The sequence below is a fragment of the Hoplias malabaricus genome, chromosome X2 (assembly GCF_029633855.1).
Source record: "Hoplias malabaricus isolate fHopMal1 chromosome X2, fHopMal1.hap1, whole genome shotgun sequence".
Lineage (NCBI taxonomy): Eukaryota > Metazoa > Chordata > Actinopteri > Characiformes > Erythrinidae > Hoplias > Hoplias malabaricus.
Window position 1 is genome coordinate 14,853,263 of NC_089819.1, and position 27,930 is coordinate 14,881,192.

The window sequence follows — 27,930 nt, forward strand, 5'->3', positions numbered from 1 at the left end:
ATGCATGCCATCACAATATCAGATGCCTATGGATCATGCCTTTCAGGGACTGGATACACTGGATTAAGCTTGCTTTGATTAAACATTGAAACTTCTACTTATATTAATGGCCTGACTGACTACACCGCCTATTAAAAGTCGCTGGTAATTTATTTGCTGTTGAAAAAAATACTTTCTTGCAGACATTTTCATGGTCAAACCCCATTGCCATATGTTGTGACAAACATTTGAAAGATTAATCTAGTCGGTATAGACTAGTAAATCAGATCTGTTGTTATAATAAATAAAGGCAAGATCAAATTGGCAACAAAGAGGTAATCCTTACACACAATTTAGCACTTTTGGTAATGCCTCACTATTGAAAAGTGTACTTTTTAAAAAATTTTTGATCAAATACATATGCAATATGACAATTAGAAATTTCTAGCTATTTTTATTCTATTTCCTTATGAGAATGAATAGAAATCAAGGGATTCAAGTGATCTTACCTTTGCTTATATCACTTTGAGAAAAGCCATGTACAATTAATTTTTCACTTGATAACACACAAAACAGGATTTCAGGGGATGCAGAAAATGGAGGATGGGCAAAATTTATATATTCCAGTAAACATCAATACACCAAACACAATGAAGTGTACAATGCTGGTGCATATGGCTTGTAGATACACAACATAGATTTAAGAATTCTAGTAGGTCTCAGCTGTGTCCTACAGTACCATTACCTCAAGTAGTGATGGGCAGGGGAGCAGACATAACTCCTAAAACACATACAGGTGCAGACAGTCAAATACACACAGACACACACACAGTAGGAGTTCCCACACAGTCACATACCAAAGGTTAGAAGACAGAGACACTCAACAGGGACAATACAGACAGAGCAGTATACAGACAAATACACAGACAGAAAGACAGGCAGACAGATACAGGAGAAGTACAAAGCAACTACGTTCTAAATAACACTTAAACTTACATCACATACATGAAAAGAATATAAAACAGACAAATCCAGGCTGATGGTAGTGTAATTTCCTGCTGTTTAAAGCCAATAAGTATCAAGCAATCTGAAATGAATTGCAGATCACTTTGAGCTTTCTCCAAAGAGCTTTGGTACTGGAGAACTGGATCTCTCATTGTATTATTATAGTTATGTAATAACATAATTTTCTGAACTCCTTCCCAAAAATATATCCCTGTTTCAGCCTTTATGAGCATGGTCTGTACTAACAAACTGGCCATTGATCCAATACAGACGTGCTTGTGACACGTTTAGTTGAAGTCAAAGACAATTTATTTATATTTTTGTTTCTGCTTTCAGGTGAAGATAAAGTTGCCAAGCAAACTAGAACGGCATATTCAATTACAAATGATTAGAAAATATGTGCCAAAATACTAGGCTAGCACAAATTTCAATAGCACTACTATTAGCTTTATTGGGACCTACCTACAAAGTAATAATTGATTACAAGCACAAGTACATAAAAATATGTGAACTAAAACTGGTGCACTAATAGAAGTAATATTATTAGTTAAATTAGACTGGTAAATGAAATGATCTAGAATTAGTAACAATAGTTCACTAACAAGCTACAATTAGCAGAAGAATTCAGTAGAAACATATATTCAATAGCACATATCATCACACTCATAATTTAGGGGTAGTGCTAGTTTGAAAAATGTTTAATTATAGAGTGTCTGGAAATTATCAGAAAGTCAATTCAATTAATAAACAACATTATGATACCTGTCAAAACATTTTCCAGAGATTCTTTCTTATTTTACCCTCCTTTCCTACTGTCCTCCCATTTATGATAGTTCACTGTAAATCTCCCATTTTTAACTTTCTAAAAAAACTGGTGGTAATTTAGCAGTAGGTACAGCCAGCCATAACCACCTGTTTATTGTGTTCACTATTTTCCCCTCTGGTAAAGCAAGTGTCAGTATACATCAGCTGTAACAAACAGCACCTGCCAATTAATCAAGGAGATGGAGAAGAATATTCAGACAAAGAAAAACGTATGAACGGCAGCATGAAGATTCAAAGATGAATGAATGCAAGAGAGATGGTGTCTGTGCCAAAAAAAGTCTAAAGATTTGTGCAAGTACCTCTTCGTTTGGGATGATGTTTACCCATACTAAATGAAGAGACAAAATTGGGCATGTAACAATAAAAACAGAATGGAACTCTATCCCACATCTATTCTTTCACTAACAATCTTATCCATTTTCCTACCCTACTCCAAAGTTACAGTGTGTGAAGTTATGAACCTAAAGTAGCAACAACGAATTCTCTGTTCTCTCTATTACAAGTGATTGAAACATCATAATGATTTTGAAGTGGCAATATTAAGGTAAAATACTACTTAATATTCCTTTAAAAAGATAATCTTTATTTTCCAAAAAGAATTAAGTTTTCTTTTAAAAAATACGTAAACCAATAGGCTACATAGTCTGCAGTTAATAAATTTAGATCCATAATATTCACTTTATTACAAACATAAAAGATTGGCACTGTACTTCTCTTTCCTTCTTTATCTCAATGTTTATGTGTGTGTGCATCTGTGTGTGTCTGTCTGTGTCTTCGCAGATGGTGGGCACTCCAGGGCTTGGCTGCAGAAGTGCTGACTCACTGGCTGAGCAACAGCAGCAGGAGCAGCAGCAGCTCTAGTAGTGACACTCATTCACATACAGAGAGCTGGCTCTGAGATCACAACACACTGCCAGCTACAGCACCAAGCTAACCGCTAACTATCAACACAGAGCTGTCCTAGCTAACCGTAAACAGCTAATCTCTACAGAGCCAGAGAAACAACAGGTAAACATCACTGCTTACACAATAGCTAACAGCCCTAAATGCTTACACTGCTTATATATTTACATAAACAGTCATATAAGAATATTATCATCAATGCAGTGACCATTCTCTCAGCTCCACCCACTATAGAAAATTACTTTGTAGTACAGTCTGTAGTTGCTTTGCATACATTATTTACCCATTTTTACCCTGTTCTTCAATGGTCAGGTTCCCCACAGGACCACCACAAAGGTATGATTTGGCTGGTGGATTGCTCTCAACGCTAGAGTGACACTAATGTAATGGTGGTGTTTTAGTGTGTGTGTGGCAATAGTACAAATGGAAAAGACACAGCAGTGTTGCTCAAGTTTTTAAATGCTGTGTCCATTCACTGCCCAATTTATTAGACACCCACCTAACGTGGTGGCCCACTTTGTAAAGTTAAATTCACAGTGGCTCATCTTTAGCTGCACAGTTTGTTTTTGGTCATCATGTAGTCATTAATCATGGGTCACTGGACACTGTTGCCTGGATATCTTTAGGTGGTGGACTACCCTTAGTCTTGCTGTGAGACTGAGGGGATTAAAAAATCCTTTTGCACTGCCTGATCCACTAGTACCAGCGTAAAACACACTAACATACAACCATCAGGTCAGTGTCACTGCAGCACTGAGAATGATCCACCGCCCAAATCCTCCCTGCTCTGTGGTTTGTGGGTGTCCTGACAACAGAAGGACAGAGTGAAATGGGCCACATAAAGTGTGCAGAGCAATAGATTGAATCTGTTTAAGAAAACAGTGTGCATTTGACAGATGGTTAATGGAGCTGAAGGTTTGTACAGTCAGAAAAAGAGAGGCAGTCAAAGTTATAGCTGATTGGTGTACATTGCTGTACGTTCTGTCAAATGATATTGTTTAAACATTACACAGCTGTCAAAAACAACTTTCTATTTTAAAATTTTAAATATGATAAATAGATTTTCAAAAATAACAGAGCAAAGACTACTTCAATCACCAAAATGTCATGGGCGACTGACTACTTTCCCTGTATGGGTAAACTGTATACATTGTTTGCTGAACTTTTAATTTACCTAAAGCATTAGCACAGCTAAAACCACTAAAAAACAGAATGCAAGACTTGCAACCTTGGTCAAGTTTGACGTGAGAGGATAAGCAAGATGACTTAGAATAAACCCACAAATAAATAAAGGGTTTATTAATAAAGGAATAAAAGGCTCAAAATTACTCTTAAAACAATTTTAATTTTTCATAATTCAGCATAATGTGTATTTATGTTTCACAATGCATTTAAAAAATGTAACTTTCTGAAATGCGAATTTCAGAATCATTTATCACAGTATATGCAGTATAAGAGTCTGAATGAAGTACATTCAAAGTGTCTGATTTGGTTTATACTGAGAGTGAGTGGAAATGAAGCGATGTGGTGAGAGTGTGTGGAACAAAGGAAGACAGAAAATGAAGGAGCAGGCTTTAACAGAAGAAAGAAACTCACGGTGAATCAGAGCCGGAGTGGGAGGAGCTGTGTGACAGTGCACCTCCATTTGGCCTTATAAAACTGCATAAATCAAACCAAACAAAACAACACAAAACACACAAAAAAGGAAAACAAAATATGGGAGGGGAAAGAAACAGGGGCGGAGCCTGAGACAGTGGAGCTTTCAGTCACACTGACTCCAGCCTCGCCCCACGAAAGGTCAACTCAACGGGAGTAACAATCTCAACTAAGTCATGCCAGATTTCAACTCAAAGATTCATATATTATTTACAAGCACATTCATCCTTCAGATATGTCATGCTTAATTACGGCCAAGGAACTGACCATTTCCAATGGTCTCCATGAGGCGGACCAATGTCTTGTAAATAAACAAGCAATTAAAGGGAGTCCCAAACTGATACCAAATCAAGCAAAGAAATTTCAAAATGTAAATGTCTTTGACATATTTAAAAAAAAAAAAAAAAAGATAATTTTGTCTAAATAACTAGCCATAATATTATGGCAAATATCAGCTAGCCCATTAGACCTATAGAGGATTCAGTTTAGAGTTATGAAAATTAGCAATGTAATCAAATTAGCAAATATAGTCCAGCTGATGTTCTATGTCAAGGACAGATGCATTGCTGTTTATTACAATAAAATAAAACAAATGGCAGCTATTGAAGCCAAGAGGCTTATTTTCCAAAAAACTGTATCAGAGTATTAAACTTGAATGGCCTATAGAGGGAATTAACTACTTGCCTAACATGGAGCAAACACTTTTTTCCTTTTCCAATAAGCTCTTCTGTCATGGCCTATCAGTCAAACAATTCAGTCAGATGCTACACAGCGTGCGCTGTCTAATCTGAACATTATCTGACCCATTCCACAGCTAAAATATGCATGCTGTTTCAGTGGGGACATAAGTATTCACAAAAATAACACCAACAAAACACATAGATGAGCATGTACACCTCTCTCTCTCTCTCTCTCTCTCTCTCTCTCTCTCTCTCTCTCTCTTCTCTCTCTCTCTCTCACACACACACACACACACACTTTTAAACATAAAAACACTATTCCATAGTTCAGCACAAATGAAATTACAAATATGTAAAAATATATATAAAACACATGTATAAACAGCATAAATATGGACATCAGTTTGGAAAGAACTGGTATAGTTTAACAGTAGTGGGTTTAAAGTACCCCTTACTTACGCTGTGAGAGATATGTTAGCGGCTGACATGGGGCTGACTTCTTTCACCTCTTTAGCCTTCTGCAGGGCCAACTTTTTACTAATAGCCTCCTCTTGTTCTTCTTCATCCTGAATGAGACAAAGACCAAGAGAAAGCATTAAAGTGTGACCCATAACCAATTAATCAATTCTGACATTTAATTTATCTGGAGCATGCAGAGGAAATCCTCACAAACAGTGACCTAAGGCAAGGTTTGAACCCACAACCCCAGGAACCTGGAGCTATGTTACAGCAAAACTACATGTTGCGCAACCGTGATGCCCTGTTTTATTAATTTTCTAAAGGAAAATATCAACATACCCTTAAGAACCCGCTTCTGTACAGTTTATTCTAACGTGACTGTTTACTTAATGTTAAAATGTTGGGAAACAGTTAAAATGTTGGGAAAGTGTATAAATTGTGGCTTGTGCAAAATGTATTACACATTTTTATTTTAGAATTTCTTGCATTGGAATGAATTAAATACGTTATTCACAAAACCTTTCATACAGATTCCATATTTAATATTTTAGCTTTTTTGCAATAAGGTTTCACATATAGTAGATATATTCGTTTTGTCATTTATGTAACTTTAAAAAAAAGGGCAGGAAAAAACTGTCTGCGAAAACTACCTGTGATCTTTCCCTGTACTGTATGTACAGTACAATGTAAAGTCTTAAATCCTGCTAGTGTTGGGACGCTCCATTACCTTGAGTTACAGAGCAAGGCACGCATCAGTCAATAGTGAACAGCCTTTCCAGACAGTGTTATGGAGCCAATAAAGGGAGGCTGTGTATGGCAGGCTATGGAGATAGGATCGCTCCCTCTTTAACCCAGGAAACACAACCCTCAAGGGGGAGATTCATAGTGTGCCTGCTTGGCCTCAAATGGCTGGTATAGTGTGACAGAGTGTCAGAGAATGTATGTGTGTGTAGGTATGTATGTGTGTGTGTGTGTGTGTGTGTGTGTGTGTGTGAGAGAGAGAGAGAATGAATGAGTGAGTCTGCGAGTGCTACCTTAGTGAGTTCCTGTGCATTGGCAAGGTTGTCAACAGCAATGGCCAAGAAGACATTGAGGAGAGTGTCTGTTCAGACATGGGTTAAAGTAATAAGATATAGATGTGTGTATCACACACAGAATTTTAAAAAAATCTTGTAGAACTAATGAGGGCATAGCTACCAATAAAGTATTATACTGCACTTTTTACAATCATTTTATTGCAATTCTATAGTTTTCTATAACTGTTCTCAATTAATGTCACCAGTGCATTTCTATTGCAGACTGAGAGTCATTTACTTCCAGCACCAGCAAAATCAACTAAAGACCAACAACAGCAACAATGAAATTGAGCTTCACTCTATAGGTACTGTAGCCAAGGCTACACCCATAAAAACATATTGATTCACTCACTCCTTCTTTAATAACTATGATTATTCAATTATTCAATTGTCTTTTCAAGAAATCCACCTCCAAAATTTCATAGCATAACAGCCATACTTTAAGAAAACTGTATACTGTTAAAAAATTGCATTGTCTTAAAGCAATTGTTTACAATGATGTTTTCATAAAGTTTTGTACAAAATTCACTTCAGAATATTTACAAATTTGTCCAGCACTTTTTCAGAATAAGAGTAGGATACAGTTTCCAAACAGAGTTAGGACGATGAAGTAGACAGAAGAGAACATTCCACGCTTTACTCCTCCCTGAGATTCAATCCCATGATACATCACTGCATTCCAGTCTTCTCCTGTCAGAATCTGCAACAACAAGTGGGATAGCAGAGTATCTGCTGGCCTCACCAGACCCTGAAACACCAACAAGAAACTTTCGAAATATCAACTTTACCTGGAACACTGTCAGAATGGCAGCCGGAAATGTATCGAAGTTTGTAGTTGGGGTCTCCTCTTCAAAATTAAACCTAGATGATATAAAAACATTGGGACTTTGGAAGTTATTACATGTTTTCTATATTAGTTCTATTAATTTATTTATTTTTACACAGTAGTTACTTATATAACAACATATTTACAGTCTGGATAAACAGGCTCCAGTATGCTTTCTGTTAAAGTCACAAAATGACAATGTAGTAAAATGCCACTATTTTTAAATTAAACCTTAAAGAAATAACTTCATATATGACGACAAATGTGATATATATGAAAGTTTAGAATCTTTCTAAAAAAGAAAGTTTATTTTGGTTTGGTGTGTCTCTGCTTGTTCACTATATATGAAAAATAATAAATTATACTGCAGTATAATTTCATGATACCATGTACACATTTTCCAATTATATATTTGATAAGACTCTCTATGTTGAAGAGCCTATTTCTCTGTCTATGCCTAACCCATGAATGTGAATGTGAATATAAACCCCCCCCCCCCCCCCCCCAAAAAAAAAAAAAAAAAAAAAAAAAACAAAACGAAAAACCCAGAATGTGCCAGGCCAGTTTAAACCAGTCTGATCCTTGAAATTTTATTACAAAAACAGACTTCCACTAGTGGGCAATTAAGTAATATAAAAACAATTAATTTTAATTAAAGCATAATTTTCAAGTGATAATAACAGCTGTGGCTGCATACAGCACTGAAACCTGCAAAGCACAGATATCCATGCATGCTACACTGTTTTCCTGTGTGTTGTTTATTCCCATGTGCATAAACACCCAAATTAACATTGTTTGCTATTGCTTCTGGAATAAATGTGCACAAATCCTCATATTACAATCCAATCTAACTCCTGCCACCTTGTTCTTCTGCATTCTCCACCTCTCTTTAGGGACCTAATTACAAAGCTATAGAAAAAGGTTGAATAGAAGGGAAAAAGCTGAGATTTATTTTCAGGAAAAGACATTCTTCTGAGCAGGGTTTTACTCTCTAAGTGTGTGAATGGAGGAAGCAGTTGAATGTGTTCAGCCCACATTATTTTAATAAGTAATAGGCTTGAAATCTTCCTCAAATAGAAGAATGGTGATGAAACCCAAAAAAGAATCTTAGCTAATTTACCCAACAATCAGGAGGTCTGTGCTTTCATACTTGATATTAGCAGAGTATATTTGACAATATTTTAAAAGACATATGAAAGGATGAGACAGCTTAGGTAGCAGAAATGTCTCATTGTTTCATTGCCATGTATCACAATTCATTCAGCTTCTCATTTCTCTTTATCACTGGAGCATATTTTCTGTTAAAATACTGTTTATAGAATACAGAGTCTTGCTCAAGGACTCTTAGTGGCATAGCATAGTGTGTTTACCCCAGTAGGGAATCAAACCCTAGTTGGTAGGCGTCTCACTACCGTAGACCAACTCTTTCGCTAAGCTGTGCATTGAAATCCCAGTGAAAGCTTGTGTCTGCTCCTCCAGCAGCAGAGGATTTAGTGTCTTGAGGGTTCATACTGTGTTCCTTTCAGCTTCATTTCAATAACATTTGTATAAAGTATTTGTTTATGTAGCTGGGCAACCGTTGCACTGGATCGTATGACTGGATGTTTACGCATTTAAACTGATATTTACCTTGTGGCGAGAGTGCACACAGCCAATTCCTCCGTTACACAGCTCTATCAATAATTCATGGCATGAAGAAATGAAAACCTCTGCTTTTCCATTCCAATGCTGGCATGTTTGTTAACGTGAAGCAAGGGGAAAATGAAGGCAGGCCCTGGAGGAGTCAATGTTGCTTCTAATGAGAGTGACTTTAGTAAAGCGAGACTTTCTCTTGTCAAGGGACGACAGTATGGGTTTGTCTGTTTAAAGTGGAAATCCTCTGTTCTCTCAAAAGTTTCGCATGAATACATGTAACCATGCAAACAAGGTAGATTACAGTGGTTCAGTGTTAAAAACAGCATTTTAACTTGCCAAACCTTAATTGTTATGGCGGGATAGGTGATGGGAAACAAATGTCCAAAAAATGTAATCATATATCAAATAGTTAAAGGAATATTACTCAATGCCTGTAAATAGTTTTGTGATAGTCTCATTAATGTTTTGTGTCATAGCAAGGTTTTAAAATGGATGCAGAGCAGGTACATGCAGGGAATTATATAACAGTACCTGGATAATATTAATATTATAGTACTATCGTATCAAAATAACAATAAAATTACAAATATTTTAATACATATTTATGTCATAGACTTTGTGGCCCTTAGTTCTAAATTTTGCAATTTCTTTTTAAATTATAGATTGGTAGAACAGTTATAAAAGACAAGTCAAATCTCTATGGAAAATGTGTAAAAAATATTTTTTATTTTTTATTTATTTTTTTGGATTTACGGAAAAAAAAAAAAATAAATAAATGCTACACATTGGGCTACTGCTTGACTTATTACAACAAGTTAGATGATGATGGTCTTCCATGTATATGTAACATATTTAAAGTTTTAAATAATTGATTAAATAAAGATGGAAGCATGCAGATATTTTGATAAACCTAGTGGAATTCGCCTTAAAAAAACGTTGGTGGGAGGGACTATACATAAAGTAACTATGACTATGTAGCTGCAACCCTAGAGATTATTTCAAAACTAATAATGGAAAATATTATCTTCTTAAAGCAGGATGTTAAGCCCTAATACTCACTGTCCACCGAACAGCTGCATGCCCAGCAGAGCAAACACCACAATGAAGAGGAAGAGGAGGAACAGCAGGCTAATGATGGACTTCATGGAGTTCAGCAGGGATACCACCAGGTTCCTTAAAGAGTTCCAGTACCTACACACACACACACACACACACACACATACACACAATGCTTTCAGTCAATCAATACTGCAATCTGAATAACTCTGTTTAGGAAAGGAAATATGTCTGGAAAGCAGTCTCAAAATACACCATAAATCATTAATGCATTAGAATACGTAGAACCCAGAGAACTCTAGAATTATACTTATGTCTTATACAAAGGTTTGGATACATTCTATCGTTCAAATCCCATAATGTTTTTTTTTGGTGTTTTTTTGATATTCTAAGTGATGTCATCTACAGGAAATTTGGTGTCCAATTTTTAGCATTTATTTGTGAGTAGTGAGTAGATTAATAGATACTGTGTAATAGTCATAGAATGCAGTTCCAAAAATTGAAGAAATATGCACATTTTAATTTCTATAAAATATATATTTGCTGTCAAAAAACACAAACATGAAGCACTACTCTATTGCTCTTATTTAATTTTTATCATTTGAACACAGCCTATTCCTTTTCATTATGTGAGAACAGACCCATACAATGACTAAATGCTTATATATTTATTCACAATGAAAATCAACAAAATATGTAATTTGATATATTTGCATAAACATGTACAAATTTGCATAACTCTGCATAGATCAGCCCTGTTAAGGACCGGTGCCCCCTCCAGGGTGTGTTCCTGCCTTGCACCCAGTGATTCCGGGTAGGCTCCGGACCTAAAGCAAACCTGAACTGGATAAGTGGTTACAGACAATGAATGAATGTATGAATGTGCATAAAACTTTGCATATCATGGTGAATCATAGTAGTTTTTCCTCTTACTTTGTGACCTTGAAGATCCTCAGCAGACGTAGTGCTCTTAACACACTAATCCCAAAAGAGGTTCCAGGTTTAACTGCTGCCCAGATCACCTCAAAAATACTTCCCACAATTACCTGCACAAAGCACACACAATACAAACATCCTTATCCCACAATAATGTTGCAGAGACTCCTTTACTTTTAATGATGAAGAAGCTCAAAGGTAATTCCCCAATATCTGTAACCCTTAGTGTCTACCCTGCTAAAATAAAATAAACTACAGTACATTTATGTGTATAAATTGAATATTCAGTTGTAACTTAGTTATTAGTATTAAATATCTGAAACTACAGAAGCTAATATGCAAGGGGATCACATACATGCCCTTTCTGGTTTAAAGGGTTTCTCAGTAAGATAATTCACATTACAATTAGCTTGTAATAAATGGTTAAAATAGTTCTCACACTGAGTTAGTTTAAAACCTATTTAACATGTTCAAACTAAGCATGGAAATACACCAACCCCGAAGTCAAAGCAGTTGAAGGAGGAGTGAAAGTAGTTTCTGGGCCCAAGGCCGTACATCTTCAGACTCATCTCACTCAAAAACAAGCCCAAAAACACAAACTCCGCCAAATCTGCAGCCAAAACCACAGCATAAATTAGTAATCATAAAAATGATATATAATGGATCAATGTATACACACAGGTGCATATGAGCTCTGTGCTTTTATTGAATATATTCTACTGTAACAGTTTATTCACAGATCCAACATGTTTCTATACTAAACAACCTATCAGAACATTATTATAATTACTGAACTGAATTAAAATTAATTTTGATCAAATTAAAATCAAACTGATATAACTGAGAAGTACATTCTTAGTAATTAATATATTTCCGATAAGGTTTTCTACTGTTATCTACAGATGTATAGGTTTAAGTGCTCATGGTCCAAAGGACAAAAAGGCTGTCCACTATCCAGCAGTTTATAAACAGTTTATAAAATTGTAGAATATATAGACTGAGGTTTAGAATTATAATTGTAGTGTGTAGTGTACTCACAGAGAGCGTATGTGAGCCACTCGGGCTGTTCATAATGCACTATGGCCACACACAGTGTGTTGAGGCCCACTAGACACAGCACAGTCCAGTAGAAGCCCTGAGACTTCACCATGCGTCGAATAAAGAAGCGGACCCTCTTCTCTTTTCTCCGGAAGTATGAGGAACTTTCATTCTTGCTGCTTTTGACGCTAGCCCGAGCAAATGGAGAACCCTGTGGGGCTGTGGTGAGGTGGGGTTCAGGTATTACAGACAAAAAATAAAAATAAAAAATGAAGGCAACTGGTACTGAAGGAAAGCAAGCCATCAAAATCACACCCAACATTTGTGACCCACTACGAGCAAATTACTTTTCTGCATTGTATCTAAAGTGTCTATAATGTCTATATACAGATTAAATATAAATGCATCAGCAATTCCTCTAAAGTAGAGCATCTCTAGCATTAAAACTTAAACTCAAGCAATGTTTCACCCCTAAGTCCTTGCTTCATATGCAAACCCACAGAGACTCTGCAGATGGTTACTTTATCAATCATGAATTTTAATAAATGCACCATGTGTTTTTGACAAAGCTGCAGTGACGAAGCTGAACTCACTTCCCAACTTGGCGTCTGCCTCCCAGCCTCTGCGCTATATTAAACCCCCAGTAACTCAAATTAAACTCAAATGTCAAGACAGAGCATGAAAAAAAGGCAGAGGTGAAAAATCGGCCCATTAGCATCTCGTAACTCGCCTTGGGAGAGACAAGAAATAATCATTTCATGGGCTATTTTAATCTCAAAATTTGACACGAGTGAAGCCTCATAAACTGGCCAGCCCTTCATGTATTCTATCTTTCCACCCACTCTCTCTCTCTTGCTCGCTCTTTCTTTTCCCTTACTTCATCTATTGAAACAAAACCCCAATAAATGTCTTTAGTCTAGCCATGTGGGAATGTGGGTCTATATTAAACACAGTGTTTAATCAGCTGTGATGCCCTGCAGAGTTCAACGTGATATTGAAAATGTAGATGATATTTAGAAGAAGTATCTCTATATGAGACATTACAAATGTAGGAGTCCTTAATAAGCAGACTAGTCCCCCAGTCCCGGCAACAATCTCAATGTGCTGGCGCTGATAAAAACTGAAACCAGTGATGAAATCTATTCCTCTGCGCAAATGTGCATTTGTTGATTATTTTAGAAAGAATAATTGTGCCCCCCCCCCCAGTCAGTTTTTGTCTACACCACTGAAAGAGAGGCAAAATCAAGATGGTTTTATATAAAAGATGGAAAGACATGTGTCTTTTAAATTATATGTCATATATATTATATAAATGAATTAAAAAAGTGCAGTCACATAGTCCTCTGTTACCAGTATGCAACGATCAGTGTAGAAAACTCTTGACCTATGCTGCATTTTAATTAAAGCAAATCAAATAAAGACACTGGCTTTTTTGCCAACTTTTGTGCATGTTGTTAAAATTCCAGATCAGCTGTCCAAATAAATGTGGAAGCATAATCCGAATATACTTCTGTGCTCTGATGAGAAAAAAAGGCTTAATTTTTTTTATAAAATATCAACCAATACAAAAATATATCATAACTTTTCTTTCATCTTCAACACTAATTCTGCTGATGATACAAGATGGCATTGAGACGTTGTTCCACATTTCATCATCCTATTAGACCAACACCAAAAATCCTCTCTCATTACCTCTCAAAGAGCTAGGTTTTGTAGTCATTTTCTGCAGAATCTTAAAAAGTACATGATAACTGCGCAATCCCACAGTTCATATAAATGTGGGTGTTCTGTAACAAAATGCTCTAGCATGTCTTGAGAATGTGAATCATGGACTTACCCACTGATGAGATGTCTGTGAAGTGGTCTTCCCCTTCTTCTGCATTGATGAGGTCATTTTTGCTCTTTTTGGATCTTTTTAACACTGAAAAAATGACACAGACACAGATCCTGAAATTAATTAACAATGAAGAGAAACAATGTAGTACATTATACTACTTTAAATCTACATATGCCATTCATGAAAAAAGACAAACATTTAAAAAGGGGAATTCCAAAGACAGCAGTGGCCATATGATTTCCTAGGATTAAATTTGATCTACAATATTTTAACATAGAACATTGTAAATTTTAAACTATGAGTCAGTCGTTTAACCATGATCTCCTTTTTAATTAATTAAGCCAGCACCTAGTGGCCTGGATGTATCAAAAATGATGTTTTCCCCATCTGGGGGACCCACTGACCAAAGGACAACAAAGCACGCTGATTTCATCACCATTTCATGCGATTTGTACTTTACACAAAAATATAAATAATCCCTTATAGAAATACTGTGCTACTTTATGGTGGTAAAATTGCTTCCTGCTCCATCAGTGTAGGTTTATGTCAGCTGTCAGAAATTAAGTCCACGTCATCTGTCTTTATGAATGATGACCTACGATGCATATATAAACTATGCAAACAAAGAAAGCACAGAATCTGCACAGAATGTGAGAATATAGACACCAGCATGAGACTACTAACACACACACACACACACACACAGACAGAGACACAGACACACACACCTAATGCAGGTGGTGGCACTTATGCAGTAAAAGCTGAGTCATCAGACTAAGAGCACTTCAGCGCACATCCACTGTTAACCTGATAAACACCCTACTCCAATTTCACAACACATTAAGCATATGATTTAAAATACACAATCATAGAACAAGATATTCTTAAAGTGAAGCTAATCATGAGCTGAAGGTATGACCTCTGGTACAGGTTCATCTCAATAAATTAGAATATCATCAAAAAGTTAATGTTTTTTTCAGTAATTCAATTCAAAAAGTGAAACTCATATATTACATAGATTCATTACAAACAGAGTAATCTAATTCAAGCGTTTATTTATTTTAGTGTTGATGAATGGTCCCTTAGTCTGGTTCAGTAGGCTGCACAATCATGGCGAGGACTGCTGACTTGACAGATGTCCAGTCAGTCATTGACACCCTCTTGCTGTATCCAAGCATATTAATGGAAAGTTGAATGGAAGGAAAATGTGCGGCAGAAAAAGGTGCACAAGCAGTGGGGATAACTGCAGTCTTGAAAGTATGGTTAAGAAAAGGCCATTCAAAACTTTGGGGGAGATTCACAAGGAGTGGACTGCTGCTGGAGTCAATGCTTCAAGAGCCACCACACACAGACGTATCCAGGACATGGGCTACAACTGTCGCATTCCTTGTGTCAAGTCACTTATATTTATGCCATATATATGTCAAGCCATTCATATATATGAGGTACTCAATAAACAAAATACTCATATAAACAAAATATAATGTTGCAACCAAAACACTTTGTACTTTGTCATTCAGAAGTGCCCTGTAATTAAACAGCTGTAATACACTTAGTATATTGCAATCAAATGGTATAGACTGGACTATAGTGGACAGGTTTAGAAGATGTAATGTAGTCTAATGAAAAATGACTTAATATAAAAGTGATTTTTCATTCATTTTATTCATTTATTCATTCATATATTCCAGTTTTATGCAGTAAACATTATGTGGGATTCAGTACAATTAAGTCACTAACTGTTTATGCATGTAGTCATGCCCTTAGGGTTATTATTATTATTATTATTATTATTTTACTTTTCTAAACAAAATATTGTAATGTATAGGAACACTAGTTTCAAAATCATCAACCCCTGAATACAATCGTCAAATACATTGGAAACAAATATGCAGGAAATTGATGTCACAAAAAACAATACATACACATATAACAACCTATTCAACCTAAAGGAGTGTAAGACACCAATATTTGCACTCCAATAATAAGGAATGTTTCATCATGGAATGTTTGGGTAATGAGGTATAATATATGACAGCCAATCGATTCTATATATATATATATATTATCGGTCTCATAGACACCATAACAAAAACAGAAAGATGGTTGGATGGATGCATGGATGGATGGATGCATAGGTGGCACTTTGTTGACTCCAAAGGAATTGCAGAATGGCAAATAACAGTGACAATCGAGGTAAAAATAATATAAAATATCAGTGTAGGATATGGATCCTAGAAGTGGATATTCTAAAATATTCCCACCTGGGTTGTTGCATTTCCTCTTGTACCAAGCTCCATCCAGTGGAGACTTCTCTTCTGCATTTTTATCCTCCTCAGCTAGCATTACTTCCTCTGATAGACAGAAAACAACACAAACACACACAAACACACACAGACAAACACACACACACAAAGACACAGACAAACACACACACACAGACACAGACAAACACACACGCACACGCACACACAGACACACACACACACACACAGAGAGAGTAGGAAAACACATTCAATAAGTGCATGAAATTGGTAACACTATAATAAATCAGTATATTAGTACAATACACAAACCCATATCTAGAAAAGTTGAAACATTTTGTAAAATGCATTAAAAAACACATTTGTGATGTGTCAGCTCTCTTGGTGATTTTCTTTTTACTGCAAATGTAAGAAAAATAAAAACCAGTGTTTCACTGAAAAATACAAAGAGGTTTAGAGGACAGGGGAAATATAAATGAATAATATAAAAATCTAAAAACATTCAATAATAAGCAGGTAACCTGTATCATGATCGAGGAAACGTGAGCTTTCACAAAAGGCTCAGGTTTGAATGTCTCACCACTTGAATGTCAAACAATTTAAAAACATTTTTACTGTTCAGTGCAAGATTTAAAAATATTTCACGATCTACTGTACATAATATTTTAAATATTGAATAACCTAGAGAAATGTCTGTCTGTGTAGGGCCACACTTTGAAATGCATGATCTTTGAGCCCTTAGACAGTATGACATACCAAACTGTCATCTTTTTGTGATAAACACAGTCAAATGGGTTTGGAAGCACTTTGGAAAATACTTGTCCCATAACACTTTCAACCACTACATCAGGAAATGCAACCTGAAACTTTATTATACAAGGAGAAAGCCACGGATCAATTCTTTGTGGAATCACTGATTCTCTGGGACCAAACTCATCTCATCTGGTCCAAAAGACAGTAGAAACCTGTGCTGTGGTTAGAGGATTCCATGTTTCAGCCTGTTTTAAAAAAAATGTATGTTGCATTTTCCATGCTAATGATGAAAGAGACCATATAGACTGAGAGGTGCAAAAGCCCACATCTGTCATGATATTGGGTTGCATCAGTGACCATGGCATGGGTGACTTGCATATATGAGACGCTTCTGTTGATATGGAGAAACACGCTAGGTTTTTAGAGAGATATATGCTGCCATCAAATGATGTCTTATCCTGGGTAGTCAGTGATTCAGAAACAGACATGCCTCATTTTATATGTGCTACAACAACGTGACTTTGCAGACACAGAGAGCATGTGCTTGACTAGCATGACAGATCTGTCTCTAAAGGTACATTATGAAGTGAAGAATCAGGCCACTGCCACCACACAGCAGTGCAAATCCATTTGCACTTCAAAATGTGTTCATCTTTACAAAATAAAATCCACGTGTTCTGTGACATAACAAATTATAGATTCTAGTTTTTATTGCTAGTATGTGCTTCAGCTTCCATAAAGCATTATATTGTGTTCATAAGAACCTAACCTGCATGTTAGAATAATGTAATATTATGAAACTTTTTTTTATTCATACACACGTTTCACGAAGTGTTTTGTATTTAATTATAACTACCTCTATGTAACCATACAAGTTTATGTCAAATGGTATGTAAAGAAAAAAGTGTAGCATATAACACCTTAGACATTTCATGTATACGGTATTCACAGGAAGAGTTACTGATGTATTCCACTCAGTTGAGCAGACCGGTATCTATCAATCGAGAGCTCCTGGAAAAATGTTACTCCAGACCACACACCCTGTCATTTTAATCAGCAAATTGCAGGCATTTAAGCTCTACTGGAAGGACGTGTTTGGCGGGAAGCCATTCTTAAGAAAGGCCAAGCAAGCAAAACTGGAGTCCACTGAGAGGAGATGAAAGATTTAGCTGAATCTACACACCCTGGATTTGGAGGTTTTGCATTAACAAGACATTGTTGTGTACAGTGTTGTTAAACTTTTTGGCCACTTTTACCACTTATTTATTTATTTTTTGTATTAATTCAGAGTGGAAATATTAATGAATATAAACGAAGATAAATATTCTTGATTGTTTAATATGTAATAATGTCATTATATTTGAATAGGACAGTAACAAGTAATGGATTTCTTTATTTTCTTTAAGTTTAAATGTTTTCTTTCTTTGTTTTGGTTCATTTTCATCTATTTCCTTTTCTTAATCATAACTCTGAAGAATACCCATTCTTTTAAACCCTAGTGTTAATTAATGGTGGAAGAATGGACAAAGACATATTCTTCTTTAGGTTTGAAGCTAAAGTTTAGTTCTAAGAAAAGACAAAACTGTTTATATTACTGTGACAGTGTTGGTGATCTCGCAGCCCTTGCGTGGCTCTTATGAGTCTCATTTCCTCCATAAATCATATTTTTCTTTATTCACTCTGTGTCATTTTGCAAACTGAATATCTTTAAAATATTGCTACTGTATATTTACAACAGTATTGTTTAGAAATGGCAGGACAGGTTTGGGATTGTTTGTTGATTAGGATATGTGAACACACCACATACTGTATACCACATTCAAGCCGTTTACTGGAACGTGACCTCATTCAATCTAAAAATCAAAGCTCAGTCACCGCAGCCAAGGGAGGCTGGGAAATCACTCCTGTGAGTCAATTAAGTCTTCAGAGAACAGAACTGTGGGCTATTGAGAAACAATAGGCAGGAGGATGCTCCATGCTGAGAAATGGCTTATTAACTGTTAGGCCAATTGTGAATCAAGCTTTTTATTTGGGGCATTTGAACGTGTGGTCTCCAGAACAGACATTGAAGAACTATACAAATCTGCTTTTTTCACACCTACGAAAGATACTCACAGAACAAAATGTACATTGATATTTATGAGATCAAGTGTAGAATTAAAAGATAACAAGGCTTTCAAAAACATCTTGCTTTCATAGATGAATCAATATAAAGCAGAATGTCTCAAGCCATCAACAGAAATAAACTGATTTCAAAACAAATCCCTCTTTTAAATAAACTCTGTCCAGTGATTTCCATGTAGCACTAGCACCTTTACAGCAAGTGATTTTCCAAAATGTTACCCTGAAATAGCGGATATAGACCAAAAGTGATCTTACTGTAATGTAAAAACAACAGCTCAGCTAACAGTGTTTGAAAATGTTCTAAGCCATTCCAGAAAATTGGACACTTTTGCAGTTGAACATGAGGGAACACTTCCATATTAATGTGTTTAACTAGCAAACATTTTCATTCAGTTAATAGTAATACTACACTGTTAGGATAAAGGTACAGTACAGGTACACTATTGTTATTAAACGTACAGTGTACACGCACCTTTAAAGATACGACAGTGTGTTCCCTAAAGGTACATTACATTCACTTATCCAGAAGGACTGGTGAATATTTGTAAGCTTTCATTATAAAACTTATACAATATAATAATAAAATATTATAGTACAATAGTACTGGAGAAGAAATGGAGCATATGAAATCAATGCAACCTAAAATCTACAATTAATATAGTGTAATATAATACATAATATAATAAAGTTCTTCTGAGGGTGTAACTATTGCAGTTAGTATCTGCTGAAGATGATAAACTGAAAAGGTAAATGAGCTCTCATATTTTTGTAATGCACAGTCATTTGAATATATTCCATCTTCACAGTTTTCCTTGTTCAGAAGCCTTCAAGGCAATCTCATCAAGACATCACCAAAGTGGGTTTTTTCCACAATGTTTATATACCTTAGGCTATTGTGTCCAAGTTCTAATGTGTATTGTAATATGAACATGCTCATTTGACTGTTCTCAGAGGTGGACCTCATGAAAGAGGCATCGCTGCCTGTTGGTTGAAGGCAGCAGCCACAGAGCACCTGCTGATAAAAACCAAAGGCTGCGTTGTTGCCATGGAGCTGTTTGATAGTGTCACTGAACTACAGAGGCTCATATCTTCTGGAAACATGCTAAAAACTGCTTCTTCTCACTAAATCCTAACATTTTCCTTCATGAAAGCATCATCAGAAAGACCACATCAAAATGAAAAAGTAAACAAAAGTCCAGTTTAGGAGAAGCAAACTAAGGCTTATTGCAACAGTTTGGCAGCTGTACAGAAAAATGAACAAAATGTATATTTTATGTAGTCACATGGAAATGTGGGCAGTGTTGTGTTGATTCTCTAAGTGAAAATATGCAGTGTGGGTATGTGGGTGTATTTGTGTAAGAGGCATACCTGCTTTACAGATCCACTCGAGGTATCCTGTGAGTTCTCTCTCAATCTGCTGCTGTCTGCGTAGTTTCAGGAACTCCTGTCTCTTTTCAACCCTTTCACGTTCCTTAGCAAACTCTCTGTACACACAATACATGCACACACACACACACACACACACACACACACACACACAGACAATACATTTGCTCATTTACTTGTTTTTGCTTACATTTTTTTCATTTTTCTAAATTTGCAGCACAGCGATGCATCACTTAAGGCTGCGGCCACAGCTCCTGGTTCTGGGATTGTGGGTTCAAACCTGCCCCAGGTTACTATCACCGACAAATTTGGTGTGTTTTCTCCAAGTCTGCATGGATTTCCTCTGAGAATCCAAAAACACGCTGGTAGATGGTTATTCAAAAATTTATGAGCGAATCTGTGAGTGAGTGTGATGCCCTGTGTCTTTTTTGAATTGTTCTTCATTTCTGTGTACATTGTGTTTTACGGTATTCAGACACAAAGGACTTCTACATTTCACCAGTGTACGTGTCGTGACTAGCCAATAAAGACACTAAAACTTTCAAAAGAAAAAAAAACACTGTAAATGTGGAGACTTTATAAAACTCCTGTGTGGAAAATGCAGAGAATACGAGAGTAAAACAAAATGGAGGATTATCTTCTTCAAAAACCAGAGTACTGTATACTCTTGGGAAAGTTGGAGCTATTGTATTAATCTCTCAAAGTCCTATTTCACTATCTGCCAGCAAGAGAATGCATTTATTCTCTCTCTCTCTCATCTTAATTTTTATATAATTTTTTTCTGATTCTAAAAATTACAGCCAGGTTACTAGTGTCTAAGACTATGCCCTCCTGTTTGCAGATTATGAGTTGAATCCTTAATAATGCTAAAGACATGCAAATCCCAATAACAAGTGTGGGCTAGAGGAGTATAAAGCTCCACAGCGTTGGGCTGTGGAACAGTGGAACTGCATTCTCTTGCATGATTAAAAGCTTAATATAATATATTGGGGATGACATAAATTGACATCTGTGATCCATCACCCAACATTAAGGCCTAACTTCATTAACGTACTGTAGATAAATGAAATATATATTATAGATAAATTAAATTATTTTAATAATTTCATATATCTATAATATATATTTCATCCATCTACAAGTACATATATATATATATATATATATATATATATATACACACACACATACTCTTCAGCATATGCATTAGCTCATTCTTCCCTTTATGTATAAATAAATAGAAAAAGAGTGAAAATGAAAATATCATTTAACACAGCCACATGACCAGGCCATCTGTTATGAAGCCAATTAAAACTAGACAAGCTGCCACTGGTGCCTGACAGGTGACCAAAGTGGCCAGGGAGTGTCTGTGGTCAGTTAAAAACAAAGGAAAAGAGAAATGCTGAAGGAGGCAGTACAGACTGAAAAACAGAGATTGACTGTGTACTCCCCAATGAAGTTATTGAGCCAGAGAACATGATCTTATTTATTTTTCCTTCCACCCACAGAGCTTCCCTCACTTTCCATTATCTCCAACCAGCAGCTTAGAGAGCGAGACAAAGAGACAGACAGAGAGAGAGAGAAAGAGAGAGAGAGAGAGAGAGAGAGAGAGAAGGAAGGAAGGGGTAAGTAAATGAAAAGCAAATAGAAAAAAATGAGACAGTGAACAAGTAAGAAAAAAAAAAAGAAAGAATGAAGTCTTGAAGAGGGAGCAGGGAGAGAAAGAAGAGAAAATAAAGACAACAGACAGAAAGAGAAAACTCCATTCGGCAGCTGAAGGATTTCCCCCAGTCTGAGTGATCTGCCTCCACACTGCAGAGAGCTACTCTCTGATTGGTGTTTCCTTCACTCAGCAACAACATAACACACACCCCACCTTCCTGCAATGCAGTGGCACTGGGGCTGGGACTGTGACTCTCTGTCTGTCTGTCTGTCTGTCTGTCTCTCTCTCTCTCTCTCTCTCTCTCTCTCTCTCTCTCTCTCTCTCTATGTGTGTGTGTGTGTGTGTGTGTATGTGAAATGCTAGTGAGGAATCCCTTAGCTGTATTCACAAACATACACTTTCACAGCTGTATTGATTCACACACCCACACATGCTTGGGAACACAGATTCCAAGCTGGTGTACTTTTTTTATTTTTACGAAGCAGTACAATACAGTACAATAAAATTTTCTCAAGACAAAAATATTGAATGCATAGTGTTCTCAATTTTGGGCAAATACTTGGTGGGCTCTGTGTGAGTGTGTGTGTGTGTGTGTGTGTGTGTGTTTTCCTGATGACAGGCTAATGCAAGGACAGATGCCAGATGGCTAGCTTTAGGATCATAAACTTTCATGAGCACCAGTATTATTAGTACCTGTAGAACACTGGCTCTGATCAAGAAGCAGCGTACAGTACCAGCATTGGCACCACAGTGGACAGTAAGTGGACACAGTGTTTTAAAATTCCAGCAACACTACTGTGTCTGAGCCACTCCTACCAGCACAACATCACCACCATGTCAGTGTTACTACAGCGCTGAGAATGATCCACCACCCAAATCATACCTGCTCGGTGGTGGTGGTCCTGGCCATTGCAGAACAGTGTGAAAGGAGGGGAATAAAGTATACAGAGAGTCAAATACACCAAAGTGTGTGGTCAGTGAGTCTCAGAGAATGGACAGTGAGTGTAGAAACAAGGAGGTGGTCATAATGTTATGATTGATCAGTGTAAATGAGACCTGCATGATATTGGGAGAGAATTTTCCTCAATTCAATGATAAAGCATGACATGATATTAATAATGAATGTTTCTTAGCCTAAATGGGGGGTGCCTACAAAAGATATGGGCGATTCCAAGAAGCTACATCTCTGTACTCATGGTTATAACAGAACATTAATAAAAAAAAACTTTAATATATTTAATTATTATATTTATTTATATTTAATATTTTTAAATGAAAATTAAAATGCAGTTACAGTGCACAGCTGTGCGTCACTCACAGCAACCACCAACAAACTCAGTGTATCCAAGATTGGAGTCGAAAAAATGATACTGTGCAGATATAACCTGCTCTGTCATGGAAAATGTGAACAGTGTGAATTATCCTTTTGTGTCAAGCAGCAAAAAGGTTGTACATGAAGCTGTATATATCTATGTAAATAAAAGCCAGTGTGGTCTTAGCCACTTAGCACGGCAGCTTCAGATCTTTACTTAGTCGGACTCACTGTGTGCGTCTCTCTATTTGTCTCTCTCTCTCTCTTTGCATATCACAGGTGCTGCAATGTGACTATGGTGTATGCATCCGAAATGTCGTCCCATTCCTGTTTAAGGTGTGGAAGCTCTCTCTCTCTCTCTCTCTCTCTCTCTCTCTCTCTCTCTCTCTCTCTCTCTCTCTCTCCATGTGGCCTTAGCCTGGCCTTTACCTTTGAACACGTCAGAGACAACAGTGACCTCCTAGAGTCTCTCTCTCTAACTCACACACAAACACACATTGTGGGAGTAGCAAAAGACAAAGAACAACTGGAAGTCTCCAAACACAAAGTGCCTTACACATTGCTTTGAACTAAGCAAATACTGAACGTAACGGCTCCATGGCTCCATTCTACTGTTTTCAGATAATGCTTTTCTCCCAGATCATCTATATGAATTGCATACAAGGTTTAAAAAATTGAACCACACTGGGTACATGGTGAGCATTCACCTCCAAGGACAAAGTTTTTTAGTAAAGCACTCAATGTACAATTCAGTGTACAGTTGTCCAGAAAACAGCTGTGGCTACTTTATTTTCAATTCTAAGTAAAAGCTCTGAGCACTACAACAACCTGATTTATGTGAAGATTTACTGTCTTTGTTTTTTTTTAAGTCTCTGATATAAGGTCTAATTTTTCATAAAGTGTGTAACATTGTTATTGTGTAACATTGTAAGCATCATATGACCAGGAAGTTGTGATATGAGTCATCTTGAAAAAGTAGGAAATATTTCTAAATTCCGCATCAATACAAACATTCCGTTTCAAAATTCGCCTTTTATATTCATACTTTGTGACACACTTAGAAGCCTACATCCTCCAGAAATGCAGCTTTCCTCAACCTTTAATCAGGTTCACTTGCTCACACACTCATTCTGATACTACCTGCCCTGTGAAGGACTGGCGCCCCCTCCAGGGTGTATTCCCTCCTTGCGCCCAATGATTCCAGGTAGGTTCTGGACCCACCGCAACCCTGAACTGGATAAGCGGTTACGGATAATGAATGAATGAATGAATATAAAAACAGGTGAAACACCGCAGTGAAACCGATAGTGTCAGAGCCACACAGCTCCAGACTCTCAAAGTTTCTGGAGACCCTGTAATCAGTTCTTGCTTCAGGTCACTCTCAGAGGAATTGGGTGTGTTTGCCTTGTATATGCATGGGTTTTGTCTGTGTGCTCCTATTCCTGCACACAATCCAAAAACATGTTCGTAGGTGAATTGGCCGTGTGCAATTGTCCAAAGGTGTGAATGTGAGTGACGGTGAGTATGTGAATTTGTTTACAGGAGTGAACGTTTGATGCCCTGTGATGGACTATAGCCCTGTCCAGGGTGTGTTACTGCCTTGCAGCCAATGATTCAGTGTATGCTCTGGACAAACCACAACCCTGACAAGGAAAGAGCAGTAGCAGAAGACAAATGTATGAATGATTTGTATTGTGCATTCTGACCAGTTCTGATATTTGAGCGTCTGTAAAAATTCAGGTTCAGCTCAGTCTGATTCTTGGGATAAGGAAGAGTGAGTTATCTGTTTTCTGTTGTGTATAAGATTAAGTTAATTCTTATGCCACTTTTCCAATGCATGTTACCTATACAACTCTACCCAGATTTTGTTATTTTTCCTGGGCAAAGTTGGTACCTGGTATCAGATACGTTTTACTACTTTTTCATTTGTGTTTCCAAGCAAGCCAAATAGGGTGACGTGTAAAGCTTGCAGAGCACTGATTGGCCAAAAAGAAATGTCAATCTTGATAAAATACACGTTTATGTTTGTAAAATCTCCAAGCTGCAGCAGAGACGCAAATACACAATGAGTAAACGGCACTTAATCTTACTGATACCACAGCTGCTGTTTCTGAACCCAGGAGTTCCCATTAGAGACTGTGTTTTTAGACATCATCTGCTACATTTCAGGGGTAAGTCATAGTATTGGAAGCACCACACAAACCACGCAACCAGGTACCAAACAGCAAGTACATCCAAGTGTAGTTGAGTAGTGTAGGTACCATGCAGTGGAAAAGCCCCATTAGTAAGGGTTAACTGTAATGTTAAGCAAGCCGTGACTAAGAAACTATGGCACAGCAGGGTTATAACATTGAAGGAGAAAGAAATAAATAGCATGGGTAGAATGTTTTATTGTGCTGTTGGAATTAATTGTTTTTCACATCTAACATACACACAACTACCTCTTAAACTCCTGCTGAAATCTTGGCATCTACTTGACATGAAAAGGTGCCATAAAGGTTTGGTCACTGAGGATTGTATACTCAACATGTTCAGAGGAGTTCTCCCATGTACGAACAGCTATATTTTCACACCACGAATAGACACAGCTTGCTTTCACACATGGTGTCACTATATGCAGCCATTGTAACAACCCACCACATAAGGAGAGTCTTGTTGTGACCAGGTCTCATCAGAGGAGGGCAAGAACTGTTCTTTTATGGAAATGGTGTCAGTGAAATGGATCGTCTTTGAGAGGTGCTCTTTCACCTTGAGCTGGAGAAGCTGCTTTAAGTGAAGGGATTTCACACTGAGAGACTAGAGGAGACCATTAACTCCACTCGAAGGACAAATCAGAGAGAGGAAGTGTTGAGACTTACAGAGTGAACAGAGAAAAAGTGTATCTGCATTCTGCACGGTCGTTAAGTAGGCACAGGAAGGTGTTTGTGTGTGTGTGTGTGTGTGTGTGTGTGTGCGGGTAGCACAGAGGAGCAGGAGAGAGAGAGAGAGACAGAAAGAGAGGGATGCTGATGCAGCAGATAGAAAGAAAGAAAAATACAGTGTACAGTAATACTCAGAAAAAGGGTGCGGGAGTTTTAGAAACAGAATCAGAAAGAGGAGATATAGATTTCAGAGAGAGAAAGAAAGAGAGAGAGAGAGAGAGAGAGAGAGAGAGAGAGAGAGAGAGACAGAGAGAGGGAAAAGCAAGGAAGAAAGAAAGAAAAAAAGTTAGAAAAAAATAACAGAGAGGAACCTGGTGGGTCACACTCAGGTTCTGGAGTCTCTCTGAAGGCTGAAGGCTGAATTAGAGATGCTCTGTGCCACAGTGACACCAGAGAAAAGAGCAGAGAAGCTGTTTGGTGAAAGAGCTGGAAATTAGATTTGCTTTCCGAGAAGTCATAAATTCAGCTCCCCTACCAGCTACAGTACCACTGCACTCATCCTGCAAGCTCCATTAAACCTGGGTGTGTTTGTGTGAGAGAGAATAAGTGAGGTGGGGGAGGGAGGGAGAGAGAGAGAGAGAAAGAGAGAGAGAGAGAGAGAGAGAGAGAGAGAGAGAGATGAATGTGACAGTATGGGTGTATAGGTCTTTGTGTTATTCCTCCATGATGAACAGGTACATCACATCTTAAGGAAGGCAAATCTAATTGTAACGAACAGTGCATTGGCATAACAGCTGCCTAATCCAATTTTCATGCCAGTCCATATAGCACTTAACACATAACTGCACTAGATATGCATGGGCTACAGGTAAATGTATCTTTAAATCTATAGCATGTAATGTGCTTTATGACATTTCAAATGCTCTAATAGAAAGCTCTTCCCACACAAACAAGAGCAAATACAAACTGTTCAATCCTATTGGCTGTATTCTTTAAATCATTTTAGATTATTATTATTTGTCTGGCTCCACTGTGAGCTCAATGCTGCATCCTAATGTCATCCAGGAACCCCACAATGCATAAATGTATATGTGTAGGCAACCTTCGCCACATGCTGAAAATAATTTAAATATATTACACACACACTCACACCTACGGTCACTTTTGAGTCGCCAATCCACCTACCAACGTATGTTTTTGGACTGTGGAAGGAAACCGGAGCACCCGGAGGAAACCCATGCGGACACAGGGAGAACACACCAACTCCTCACAGACATGTCTCTGGAGCTGTGTGACTGCGACAATACCTGCTGCACCACCATGCCACCCCTATATCCAATATTAAAAACATATATGCATATAAAATGCAGTAAAAACCAGAATCTGTGATTTGTTCGTAATCATGAAGAGGTTTTTTAACTGAAAAAGCACAAAAATTATTTTCAGTGTTTTCACTGAACAAGTTGAATTTATTTGGTAATTGTGAACACATTTAGAATTTGATTCCTGTAGCACACTCCAAACAAGTTGAAAATGAAAATTTATCGAATATTCAACATACATCGGAATCTAAAAATATTAAAAAATCAACAAGTAAACTGGTAACTGGAACTGAACAAAACCCAGACTGCAATGAAAATATGGCTGAAATGCGGT

General features: G+C 37.1%; 1 protein-coding gene and 1 long non-coding RNA gene across 2 annotated transcripts in view; one reads left to right on the forward strand and one right to left on the reverse strand.

Annotated features, from left to right (window-relative positions):
• Window positions 1-27,930, reverse strand: part of LOC136676729 (voltage-dependent N-type calcium channel subunit alpha-1B-like) — a 129,412-nt gene that overhangs the window by 44,013 nt on the left and 57,469 nt on the right. The window contains exons 8-20 of the mRNA XM_066653922.1: window positions 20,421-20,536; window positions 16,176-16,265; window positions 13,912-13,995; window positions 12,075-12,293; window positions 11,534-11,646; window positions 11,034-11,146; window positions 10,104-10,235; window positions 7,372-7,444; window positions 7,166-7,283; window positions 6,542-6,609; window positions 5,508-5,614; window positions 4,309-4,371; window positions 725-760 (exon numbers count right to left, since the gene is read on the reverse strand). Coding sequence (XP_066510019.1) covers window positions 725-760; window positions 4,309-4,371; window positions 5,508-5,614; window positions 6,542-6,609; window positions 7,166-7,283; window positions 7,372-7,444; window positions 10,104-10,235; window positions 11,034-11,146; window positions 11,534-11,646; window positions 12,075-12,293; window positions 13,912-13,995; window positions 16,176-16,265; window positions 20,421-20,536 — 1,332 coding nt within the window. The remainder of the gene's footprint in view (window positions 1-724; window positions 761-4,308; window positions 4,372-5,507; window positions 5,615-6,541; window positions 6,610-7,165; window positions 7,284-7,371; window positions 7,445-10,103; window positions 10,236-11,033; window positions 11,147-11,533; window positions 11,647-12,074; window positions 12,294-13,911; window positions 13,996-16,175; window positions 16,266-20,420; window positions 20,537-27,930) is intronic.
• Window positions 2,622-7,252, forward strand: LOC136676730 (uncharacterized). The gene is made up of 3 exons (XR_010796312.1): window positions 2,622-2,817; window positions 6,806-6,888; window positions 7,139-7,252. It is a non-coding gene; the product is annotated as an uncharacterized lncRNA (long non-coding RNA).